General features: G+C 39.1%; 1 protein-coding gene across 2 annotated transcripts in view; it reads right to left on the bottom strand.

Moving 5' to 3' along the window:
- Positions 1 to 941: 941 nt before the first annotated feature.
- Positions 942 to 13,074, bottom strand: part of ADGRG7 (adhesion G protein-coupled receptor G7) — a 73,545-nt gene continuing 61,412 nt past the window's right edge. For both annotated transcript variants that reach the window (XM_003261739.2, XM_012500996.2), the window contains one exon: positions 942 to 1,671. In XM_003261739.2, the coding sequence (XP_003261787.1) occupies positions 1,414 to 1,671 (258 nt within the window). In that variant the 3' untranslated portion in view covers positions 942 to 1,413. The remainder of the gene's footprint in view (positions 1,672 to 13,074) is intronic.

A 13,074-nucleotide genomic window follows, 5' to 3' on the forward strand; every position in this document is an offset into this window, starting at 1 on the left:
GTAGGATTCATTTCAGGGTAGACAGAGGAATATCCATGTCCACCTGAATTAGTCACCACAATTGCATGTGGAGCTTGCACATTTATAGTACAGATATTTCAGCAACATTTTATGGAATTTTAGTTACTATGCCCCAAAAGTGCTGAAAAAAGTGCAAAGAAAACAACTATAATTACAAAGGGAAACACGTACACTTACCCTCAGGCTAAATATGGCTCTTTGATTTTTTTTTTTTTTTAACATTTAAAGTGGCCCTTACCTAAGGTTAATTTTCATCTGAATACAAATTTTGAGTCAACCACATCTTATAATTTTCCCTGTGCCCAGCTACTATTTAGATGCAGCCCTATGATGCCACTAAGAACACTGGCTTTTGAGAGCTGCTTTTATTCTTTATTCTCTTCCCTTTACTTTTTTCTGTTCTCCTGTAAATATAGGCTCTTGCTGGCTTGCCCAGGAACCCAAAAGTCTTTTACAACTATTTCTCTAGAAAACACACATTCTTTAGGGAGTGCCAAGCCCACATGACATTGGTTAATCTCTGAATTCTGTGCACTGACAGCAGCTGTCTCGTTTATGGCAAAACAGAAAACAGCAATTTAAAGACAATATATCCCAAGTCCAGTGGGAATGCTCACCACCTAAACAGAGGCCATTTTGTTTTAATGAGGAAGCCATTCGTAATTCAAGTGTTTGACTTTCCATGAGCAGTTAAATCTTTTAAAAGCCATAAACGATGATTATGACTAACTTCTCATTTTGGGGGTCTCAGTGCCACTTCAGTGAAAGAGCAGATATATTAAGAACTGGAAGGAAATATCCATTTAGTAACAAACTAAGCTGTCTTGCTGCCCATTTCTTACAGAGCCAATTCTCCTGGCAACAAAACATACTCTTTTTTTTACACAGAAAAAAATATCGCTTTTCAAAGGTTGAATTGATGCCAAATTCTTCACTGGAAATAAAAGCACAAGCACATACAACTGTAAAATATTCAGAGGTCAAAAGTTTAATACATACAAGCAAATCCCCACACACTGTTCATCAGGAGTCATTTTGTTCTGGAATGTAAATTTTTCTCTTTGTGTCCTTTTTAGTAACTTGTAAAAGAATTTGTTATAGGTTCTACATTTTTGTCAAAGTGTGTCACAAAGATTTAACGATATAGGGAACAATGGTACTCGTATGTTGTGTGAAATTCTTCACCTTATTCAAGTACAAATCTATTGAAAAATAGAAAAACTACCAAGTCCATTATCCCGAATAATAATAAACAACAGGTTTTATCTAATTCTTAATCCTGAGCAAAATACATTGAGGAAGACTTTCTGACACGACTGGGAAATAAAGGAGAGAAACAGATAAAACTCAAACGAGGTGATTAAAAAGACCACAACAGGTAAGTTTTACTATCTAGATGCTTTCCTTTGCTTTGTCACTTTCAGAGAGTGTGATTTCCTCACTACTCAGAGAGGTTTCCAGTAACCTAAAGCGTTCATGTAAGGTTGGCAATGACCTGAGGAAATTATACATCTTTATACGCAGCCTCGGCCGCGTCACTGAAGGCAATGACTTCCTTCTCCCAATAGACGATAGCGACATCAACACTTTGGAAGCTTCACTCTGGAAGATTTTTGTTCTAACAGTGTACAGGATAAAAATTTGCAATCCCTGCAGATAGAACAAAAGTTTAATATCGGGTAAGTGCTGAGATACAGTATCAAGGAAGACATTTTATTTCACTCTGCCACCCATCCTTCTTATCTGCACGGCACTTCCCCAACTTGAATTTGCCAGTCTGCAGCTGCCATGCACTTTTTAATCTAAGAGGGTTGAGGCAAAGTTTTCCCATATACAAAGACCTACAGGTAATAGTACCATAGCAGATGTAGAAGACCCGAGTTCAGGTCCTGGGTTGCCACTAGCTGGCTGTGTAAATTTGCTCATTTCGTAATCTTGATAATCTTCAACTTCCTGAAGGAAGAAGATTAACTATGAAATACCTAATTCTTCTTCCAGTTCTAACATTCTGTGCTTCCATATTTCTTGGGGTTATAGTAACATAACTAGAAATTTGTGCACTTAAGGACAATTTATTGCAATTTATTGAAGTCATATTAGTATCAGACCCTTGCTTTTCACTTAATCCTCATCATTTGATCATTGTCATGTAATCCTCACATCAACCCACTACAACAAGCCTTATCATCCGCATGTTTCAGATAAGGAAACTAAAGTTCAAATAAACTAAGTAGTTTGTCCAAGATCACCCAACCAGTACCCAGTGGAGTCTGGAATTGAATTCTTACATATTTAGCTCCAAAACCCCTCCTCTATCCAATATATGGTGCTGTCTATACTGTTGCCTGTAACTGTAATAGAAAGTGACTGCAAAGTGTGTCCTAGCTTTTAAGATGCCTCTGTTAATTCTTTATTAATATCCTTTGTGGAAATGACAGATGAAATAGCATCTGTAGTTAAGTTGATAATGTTGTGCTAATGTCAGTTTCTTGATTTTGACAGTAGACTATGGCTGTATATGATATTATCATTTGGGAAAGCTGGACAAAGAATATGTGGGAGCTATACTATTTTTCCAAAATTTTTTATTAAATCATTTCAAAATGAAAAGTTATTTTTAAAAATAAATATCCTTGGATGTCTCCCACATTGGCATCTATAGGGCCCCAACCCTTGTAAGAGTTTATTTTTGGAATTATATCCTGTGAGTACTGTTATTGGAGACTTCTGGTACTATGGAAAGACCCTTACAGTTTGACTAAAAAATTAATAAGTGTTGGCAAGAGACAGACTTGTTCTCTGGCTAAAAGTAGAAAAAGTAGCTTGATTATTACTCAACAGGTGGTATCTAACACTTCAGAAGAAAGGCCCTTGACAGTGTGTGCTTGGGGACACAGGTTTCAGAAGGACAGGACTGGTCATTGGCCATCCTGATTGTTCAAAGGAGAGAAATTTATTTGGGGCACATGAGAAATCCAGTCTCTAGAAAACCATCTTTTTTGTGGCATACACTATTTAATCTGATTTTTCATTTAAATTCTAAGGTAAAACTAAGATTTGATCAAATTTCTGTTGGTACAATAATTAGGAAAAGACCCTAGACCATGGATAATTCATAAAAACACCATCCTGTTGGACCTGTTTGGGTGGACTCCCAATATTTCTGTGCTTCCTAAAAGCCCAAAGATGTTATTTGAAAAGAAAAAATGTGTGGGTCAGACTGATTACCAATAACACAAAGATCAAATTCTGCCTTCTAAGTAATATCTGTAGCATTTAGTAAATGTTTATTAGAATTGTAGCATTCTAAATCTAGAAGTTTTATGTGTGACCAAATCTAGATATTCCTACACTTTAGTGTACATAGAAATCACCTGAGGTCCTTGTTTAAAATGAAGAGTCTCAGCTCCTATGCCTGTAGATTCTGATTGAGTAGGTAAGGGGTGAGGCCCAGGAATCAGCATTTTAACATACTATGTAAGTTCTGATGTAAGCAATATTCAGATCCATTTTACAAAACACTGTGTTGATTTTAACACACATATTGCCCCACTACCCCATTTTATATTTTGCATACCTCACCCACAGAGGTTATGTGATTTTCCTATAATCATAGGAATCAATGGTAAAGCTGAATAAAAGCCTAAGTTTCCTGACTTTTAGCTCCATGTCCTTGCCACATTGCAACACTCAATTTTACCATTTTGTAATTTTTATCATTTTACCATTAACAGTTTTTACCATTTTACCATTAACATTTTGTTACGAACCTCTCTTTTATAATGTCCCCCTCCTATGCATGGAGAAGAGAATATCCTTGACTATGCCTTCATTCATATTCCTCCCTAAATTCCTGCTCACTCTGGGCAACAAGCCCATGGATCAATTGGCAATGTCAGACTAGGCTTACCCTACTTATTGACCTTCTAGGAGTTTCCATTCGATATTGACAATGATAAAGAACTGAGTTATATCCCTGTAAATTTAGTGGCAGGCACCCATCCATTATCTCAGGGAATTAATCCTAAAAGGCACTGGAGAGGGCTACCTGGGACAAAGGATGAGGTTCTTAGAGGCATCAAATATGGTGGTAGCAATTCAAAAAGCCAAGCAGCTCCCCACACTGCATTATATAGTCTGATCAAATGCCCTTCCTAACAATTTCCATTTTGTATCAAAGACATTCCTCCTCAATGACATTTTACCATAGCCAGAAACAGCCAACATGACACCAGCTTCTCACGGTAGTTACTGTTCTTAGCAACTTAATGGGATAGTCATCAACATTGCAGTTTCTTCATGAAATACAGAATAGCTCATCCTGATATTGAACGAAGATGTTATCTACTGTGAAAGAGATGCACGAGCAAGTTCCTTGCACTCAGAGAACTGATATGCTAGTTGAGGAGATGAGAAGAGTATGCATAAAAAGTTAATTTTAGAAGGTAAAAAGAAGAGGGGACAAAAACATTTAAAAAACAATATTTTTATTTGATAATGAGTCATATTTATTCATTTAGTTGATAGTTAATAAAGCTAGAATGAAAGTCATCACCACAAAAGAATAAAGCCCATCAATAAATTATCTGTGTGGATTGTATCAATGTCACTTTGATAATGTATTAAAGTTACATAAGATATGATCATTGGAAAAGTTGAGTAAAGGGTACATGGGAATTCTCCATGCTATTTGAAACTTCTTATGGGTCTAAAATTATTTCAAAATAATTTATTTTTAAAAAGGGATGACATAAGAATGGGGAAGGGCGGAGCCAAGATGGCCAAATAGGAACAGCTCCCAGCATAAATGATGCCGCAGATGGGTGATTTCTGCATTTCCAACTGAGGTATCAGGTTCATCTCACTGGGGAGTGCCAGACAGTGGGGTGCAGGACAGTGGGTGCAGCACACTGTGCATGAGCCGAAGCAGGGTGAGGCATCGCCTCACCTGGGACGCACAAGGGGTCAGGGAATTCCCTTTCCTAGTCAAAGAAAGGGGTGACAGATGGCACCTGGAAAATCAGGTCACTCCCACCCTAATACCGTGCTTTTCCAATGGGCTTAACAAATGGCAAACCAGGAGATTATATACCGCACCTGGCTCAGAGGGTCCTATGCCCACGGACCCTCGCTCATTGCTAGCACAGCAGTCTGAGATCAAACTGCAAGGAGGCAGCAAGGCCGGGGGAGGGGTGCCCACCTTTGCCAAGGCTTGAGTAGGTAAACAAAGCCGCCCAGAAGCTCAAACTCAGTGGAGTCCACCGCAGCTCAAGGAGGCCTGCCTGCCTCTGTAGGCTCCACCTCTGGCGGCAGGGCACAGACAAACAAAAGGCAGCAGTAACCTCTGCAGACTTAAATGTCCCTGTCAGACAGCTTTGAAGAGAGTAGTGGTTCTCCCAGCATGCAGCTTGAGATCTGAGAACGGGCAGACTGCCTCCTCAAGTGGGTCCTTGACCCCCAAGTAGCCTAACTGGGAGGCACCCCCCAGTAGGGGCGGACTGACACCTCATATGGCCGGGTACTCCTCTGAGACAAAAATTCCAGAAGAACGATCAGACAGCAGCACTTGAGGCTCACCAAAATCCGCTGTTCTGCAGCCACCACTGCTGATACCCAGGCAAACAGGGTCTGGAGTGGACCTCCAGCAAACTCCAACAGACCTGCGGCTGAGGGTCCTGTTAGAAGGAAAACTAACAAACAGAAAGGACATCCACACCAAAAACCCATCTGTACATCACCATCGTCAAAGACCAAAGGTAGATAAAACCACAAAGATGGGGAAAAAACAGAGCAGAAAAACCGGAAACTCTAAAAATCAGAGTGCCTCTCCTCCTGCAAAGGAACGCAGCTCCTCACCAGCAACAGAACAAAGGTGGACAGAGAACGACTTTGACGAGTTGAGAGAAGAAGGCTTCAGAAGATCAAACTACTCCGAGCTAAAGGAAGAAGTCCGAACCCATGGCAAAGAAGTTAAAAACCTTGAAAAAAATTAGACAAATGGCTAACTAGAATAACCAATGCAGAGAAGTCCTTAAAGGACCTGATGGAGCTGAAAACCACGGCACGAGAACTACATGACAAATGCACAAGCCTCGGTAGCCGATGCGATCAACTGGAAGAAAGGGTATCAGCGATGGAAGATGAAATGAATGAAATGAAGCGAGAAGGGAAGTTTAGAGAAAAAAGAATAAAAAGAAATGAACAAAGCCTCCAAGAAATATGGGACTATGTGAAAGACCAAATCTACGTCTGATTGGTGTACCTGAAAGCGAGGGGGAGAGAGGAACCAAGTTGGAAAACACTCTGCAAGATATTATCCAGCAGAACTTCCCCAATCTAGCAAGGCAGGCCAACATTCGAATTCAGGAAATACAGAGAATGCCACAAAGATACTCCTTGAGAAGAGCAACTCCAAGACACACAATTGTCAGATTCACCAAAGTTGAAATGAAGGAAAAAATGTTAAGAGCGGCCAGAGAGAAAGGTCGGGTTACCCACAAAGGGAAGCCCATCAGACTAACAGCTGATCTCTTGGCAGAAACTCTACAAGCCAGAAGAGAGTGGGAGCCAATATTCAACATTGTTGAAGAAAAGAATTTTCAACCCAGAATTTCATATCCAGACAAACTAAGCTTCATAAGTGAAGGAGAAATAAAATACTTTACAGAGAAACAAATGCTGAGAGATTTTGTTACCACCAGGCCTGCCCTAAAAGAGCTCCTGAAGGAAGCACTAAACATGGAAAGGAACAACCGGTACCAGCCACTGCAAAAACATGCCAAATTGTAAAGACCATCAAGGCTAGGAAGAAACTGCATCAACTAACGAGCAAAATAACCAGCTAACATCATAATGACAGGATCAAATTCACACATAACAATATTAACCTTAAATGTAAATGGGCTAAATGCTCCAATTAAAAGACACAGACTGGCAAATTGGATAAAGAGTCAAGACCCATCAGTGTGCTGTATTCAGGAGACCCATCTCACGTGCAGAGACACACATAGACTCAAAATAAAGGGATGGAGGAAGATCTACCAAGCAAATGGAAAACAAAAAAAGGCAGGGGTTGCAATCCTAGTCTCTGATAAAACAGACTTGAAACCAACAAAGATCAAAAGAGACAAAGAAGACCATTACATAATGGTAAAGGGATCAATTCAACAAGAAGAGCTAACTATCCTAAATATATATGCACCCAATACAGGAGCACCCAGATTCATAAAGCAAGTCCTTAGTGACCTACAAAGAGACTTAAGACTCCCACACAATAATAATGGGAGACTTTAACACCCCACTGTCAACATTAGACAGATCAACGAGACAGAAAGTTAACAAGGATATCCAGGAATTGAACTCAGCTCTGCACAAAGTGGACCTAATAGACATCTACAGAACTCTCCACCCCAAATCAACAGAATATACATTCTTTTCAGCACCACACCACACCTATTGCAAAATTGACTACAAAGTTGGAAGTAAAGCACTCCTCAGCAAATGTAAAAGAACAGAAATTATAACAAACTGTCTCTCAGACCACAGTGCAATCAAACTAGAACTCAGGATTAAGAAACTCACTCAAAACCGCTCAACTACATGGAAACTGAACAACCTGCTCCTGAATGACTACTGTGTACATAATGAAATGAAGGCAGAAATAAAGATGTTCTTTGAAACCAACGAGAACAAAGACACAACATACCAGAATCTCTGGGACACATTCAAAGCAGTGTGTAGAGGGAAATTTATAGCACTAAATGCCCACAAGAGAAAGCAGGAAAGATCTAAAATTGACACCCTAACATCACAATTAAAAGAACTAGAGAAGCAAGAGCAAACACATTCAAAAGCTAGCAGAAGGCAAGAAATAACTGAGATCAGAGCAGAACTGAAGGAAATAGAGACACAAAAAACCTTTCAAAAAATCAATGCATCCAGGAGCTGGTTTTTTGAAAAGTTCAACAAAATTGATAGACGGCTAGCAAGACTAATAAAGAAGAAAAGAAAGAAGAATCAAATAGATTCAATAAAAAATGACAAAGGGGATATCACCACCAATCCCACAGAAATACAAACTACCATCAGAGAATACTACAAACACCTCTATGCAAATAAACTAGAAAATCTAGAAGAAATGGATAAATTCCTCGACACATACACTCTCCCAAGACTAAACCAGGAAGAAGTTGAATCCCTGAATAGACCAATAACAGGCTCTGAAATTGAGGCAATAATTAATAGCTTATCAACAAAAAAAGTCCAGGACCAATGGATTCACAGCCGAATTCTACCAGAGGTACAAGAAGGAGCTGGTACCATTCCTTCTGAAACTATTCCAATCAATACAAAAAGAGGGAATCCTCCCTAACTCATTTTATGAGGCCAGCATCATCCTGATACCAAAGCCTGCCAGAGACACAACAAAAAAAGAGAATTTTAGACCAATATCCTTGATGAACATTGATGCAAAAATCCTCAATAAAATACTGGCAAACCAAATCCAGCAGCACATCAAAAAGCTTATCCACCATAATCAAGTGGGCTTCATCCCTGGGATGCAAGGCTGGTTCAACATACACAAATCAATAAACGTAATCCAGCATATAAACAGAACCAGTGACAAAAACCATACGATTATCTCAATAGATACAGAAAAGGCCTTTGAAAAAATTCAACAACGCTTCATGCTAAAAACTCTCAAGAAATTAGGTATTGGTGGGACATATCTCAAAATAATAAGAGCTATCTATGACAAACCCACAGCCAATATCATACTGAATGGACAAAAACAGGAAGAATTCCCTTTGAAAATGGGCACAAGACAGGGATGCCCTCTCTCACCACTCCTATTCAACATAGTGTTGGAAGTTCTGGCCAGGGCAATCAGGCAGGAGAAGGAAATAAAGGATATTCAATTAGGAAAAGAGGAAGTCAAATTGTCCCTGTTTGCAGATGACATGATTGTATATCTAGAAAACCCCATCGTCTCAGCCCCAAATCTCCTTAAGCTGATTAGCAACTTCAGCAAAGTCTCAGGATACAAAATCAATGTGCAAAAATCACAAGCATTCTTATACACCAATAACAGACAAACAGAGAGCCAAATCATGAGTGAACTCCCACTCACAATTGCTTCAAAGAGAATAAAATACCTAGGAACCCAACTTACAAGGGATGTGAAGGACCTCTCCAAGGAGAACTACAAACCACTACTCAATGAAATAAAAGAGGACACAAACAAATGGAAGAATATTCCATGCTCGTGGATAGGAAGAATCAATATCGCGAAAATGGCCATATTGCCCAAGGTAATTTATAGATTCAATGCCATCCCCATCAAGCTACCAATGACTTTCTTCACCGAATTAGAAAAAACTACTTTAAAGTTCATATGGAACCAAAAAAGAGCCCGCATCGCCAAGTCAATCCTAAGCCAAAAGAACAAAGCTGGAGGCATCACACTACCTGACTTCAAACTATACTACAAGGCTACAGTAACCAAAACAGCATGGTACTGGTACCAAAACAGAGATATAAACCAATGTAACAGAACAGAGCCCTCAGAAATAATGCCACATATCTACAACCATCTGACCTTTGACAAACCTGACAAAAACAAGAAATGGGGAAACAATTCCCTATTTAATAAATGATGCTGGGAAAACTGGCTAGCCATATGTAGAAAGCTGAAACTGGGTCCCTTCCTTACACCTTATACAAAAATTAATTCAAGATGGATTAAAGACTTAAATGTTAGACCTGAAACCATAAAAACCCTAGAAGAAAACCTAGGCAATACCATTCAGGACATAGGCATGGGCAAGGACTTCATGTCGAAAACACCAAAAGCAATGGCAACAAAAGCCAAAATTGACAAATGGGATCTAATTAAACTAAAGAGCTTCTGCACAGCAAAAGAAACTACCATCAGAGTGAACAGGCAACCTACAGAATGGGAGAAAATTTTTGCAACCTATTCATCTGAAAAAAGAGCTAATATCCAGAATCTACAATGAATTCAAACAAATTTACAAGAAAAAAACAAACAACCCCATCAAAAAGTGGGCAAAGGACATGAACAGACACTTCTCAAAAGAAGACATTTATGCAGCCAAAAAACACATGAAAAAATGCTCATCATCACTGGCCATCAGAGAAATGCAAATCAAAACCACAATGAGATACCATCTCACACCAGTTAGAATGGTGATCATCAAAAAGTCAGGAAACAACAGGTGCTGGAGAGGATGTGGAGAAATAGGAACACTTTTACACTGTTGGTGGGACTGTAAACTAGTTCAACCATTGTGGAAGTCAGTGTGGCGATTCCTCAGGGATCTAGAACTAGAAATACCATTTGACCCAGCCATCCCACTACTGGGTATATACCCAAAGGATTATAAATCATGCTGCTATAAAGACACATGCACATGTATGTTTATTGCGGCACTATTCACAATACCAAAGACTTGGAACAAACATAAATGTCCAACAATGATAGACTGGATTAAGCAAATGTGGAACATATATACCATGGAATACTATGCAGCCATAAAAAATGATGAATTCATGTCCTTTGAGGGACATGGATGAAGCTGGAAACCATCATTCTCAGCAAACTATTGCGAAGACAAAAAACCAAACACCGCATGTTCTCACTCATAGGTGGGAATTGAACAATGAGAACACATGGACACAGGAAGGGGAACATCACACACTGGGGACTGTTGTGGGGTGGGGGAAGGGGGCAGGGATAGCATTAGGAGATATACCTAATGCTAAATGACGAGTTAATGGGTGCAGCACTCCAACATGGCACATATATACATATGTAACAAACCTGCACATTGTGCACATGTACCCTAAAACTTAAAGTATAATAATAATAAAATTTAAAAAAAAGAATGGGGAAAAATATAAGAATTTTGGTTCCTTCTCAGGCTGTATTTTCACAACATAAAATTTCCATTCGCCTATAGAATATCAATGAATAAAGGTCATTGCCAAGAATTAAATGCCAAGCTAATTTGTAGTCTATGTGTCATAGTATCTAAAGAAAAATTATCAGCTAGAAAAGTCCTCATTAATGTTTACCAACTATCCACTAAATATTTACTCAAAAATTACTACCATTGATGAGAGATTCCTTAAAGTAAGGAAGTCAAAATAACACGACATTCCAATATAAAATGACTGGCAAAACATTAAAAACATTTAAATATAGAGTTAAGCATAAGAAAATACAGTTAATATAATTATGAAACATAATCTAGTATTATAAATATTTCTTAAAAGAAAATAATGTAGACAGTATAACTTAACCACAACATGATAAATTTTAAATTGTACCAACAAAACTGCAAGAAGCAGTTAAACTGTGTTAATATTATTACCTTAAAAAGAGAGGAATCAGTATCTATTGTTTTACTCTGGAAATTGAAATTTGTATCTTATAAGTTGTAGTAGTACTTAATAAACAAAGATTATAATTAGTAGAATTTAAAATAGAATGAAAATATTCCAAATAGAGGAAGTTATACTAAAAAACATAATTTATATAACACAATATATAAAACTAAGGAGGCAGTGATAGATGTACAGGGAAAAAAAGCTAAGATAACACAATAAAACAAACATTAGTTTTAATAGCTAGTATTTAACTAAATAGCCAAAAGTTTGACATTTTTAATAAAATGGCAAAACTGGCCAGGCACAGTGGCTCAGGCCTATAATCCCAAGACTTTGGGAAGCTGAGGCAGGATGACCACTTGAGCCCAGGAGTTCAAGAACAGCCTGGACAACATAGTGCGACCCTATCTCTATAAAAAGTGTTGAAAAAAAAATTAGCCAGGCATGGCGCCACGTGCCTGTAGTCCCAGTTACTTGGGAGGTTGAGGTCGGAGGATCACTTCAGTCCAGGAGATTGAGGCTGCAGTGAGCTGTGATTGTGTCAATGCATTCCAGCATTCCAGCCTGGGTGACAGAGCAAGACCCTGTCTCAATAAATAAATAAATAGATAAAATGGAAAAATTATGAGAAAATTATCAAAAACAAACAAATCTAAATATGCAGGGTCTAAAAAGAGATAAGTTAAAACCAAAGTGATGAGAAAACTTAAAAATAAAAGAACTAGCCTAAATAAATTAGATAAAATCAAATAAAAACAAACTAGAAGTTGCTACATTGCTATACAGAAAATCAGATTTCAAGATAAACTGGGGCTGAGAGACTTGCTATATTGCTGAGAGGTATAATACTCCATAGATATATTAAATACCATATCCATAAATTTCCAGGAACATGATAATACAGCATTGAATTGTATAAAGACAAATTGCTGTAATAGTCAGAAGAAAAATAGAAAAATAGAATAAAAGGAAGTTTTACACACCTCTTTCAGTCTTTGATGAACAAGTTAAAGGTAAATGAGGTTTTATAAAAAAAATAATTTGAGAACTAAAGATAACAAGCACCTTAAAAGAGTATTGTTAGTGTTATGGGATCCTTGGGGTGTTGTTTTGCCAGACAGACATCTATGTGGCCAGTGGCACCTTTGCCAAAGTTTAGCTCTGGCCCACTGGGCTCATTCCTCCTACTCAGCCTGGCAGGTTGTGCTTGGCTTAGCTGCCGACCTGGATCCCACACCTGCCAAGGACGAGCCAGGTGTGGAGCGGTGCGGGGTGTGTAAGCGAGCATGGGGTCCGGCCACTGTGCACAGCCAGGCATGCCAGCTGCGGTGGGGCAGGCAGCTCCAGGCACTGGCACAAGCGCCAGCTCCCTGAGAGGCTACAGCTGGACCAGGCCTACCATAAGCAGCTTCCATGGCTAACACCAGGGAATCCGGTGACACCCAGAAGCTTGGTGACACCAGGAACCTCAGAGCCCTAAAGAGGGTGTCACAACCCTGGCTCAGGGAGTTCCTAGGTCTGGGCTCCCCGAAGGGCCACAGCTCTTCTCTCCTCTCTCCTCTCCTTGTTGCCCACAATGTGGAGAGCAAAGGGCATGTTTCAGCCCCGCCCTGTTTGTGTTACAGCTCTTTTAGCCCCGCC

This window comes from Nomascus leucogenys, chromosome 21, assembly GCF_006542625.1.
Source record: "Nomascus leucogenys isolate Asia chromosome 21, Asia_NLE_v1, whole genome shotgun sequence".
Classification (NCBI taxonomy): domain Eukaryota; kingdom Metazoa; phylum Chordata; class Mammalia; order Primates; family Hylobatidae; genus Nomascus; species Nomascus leucogenys.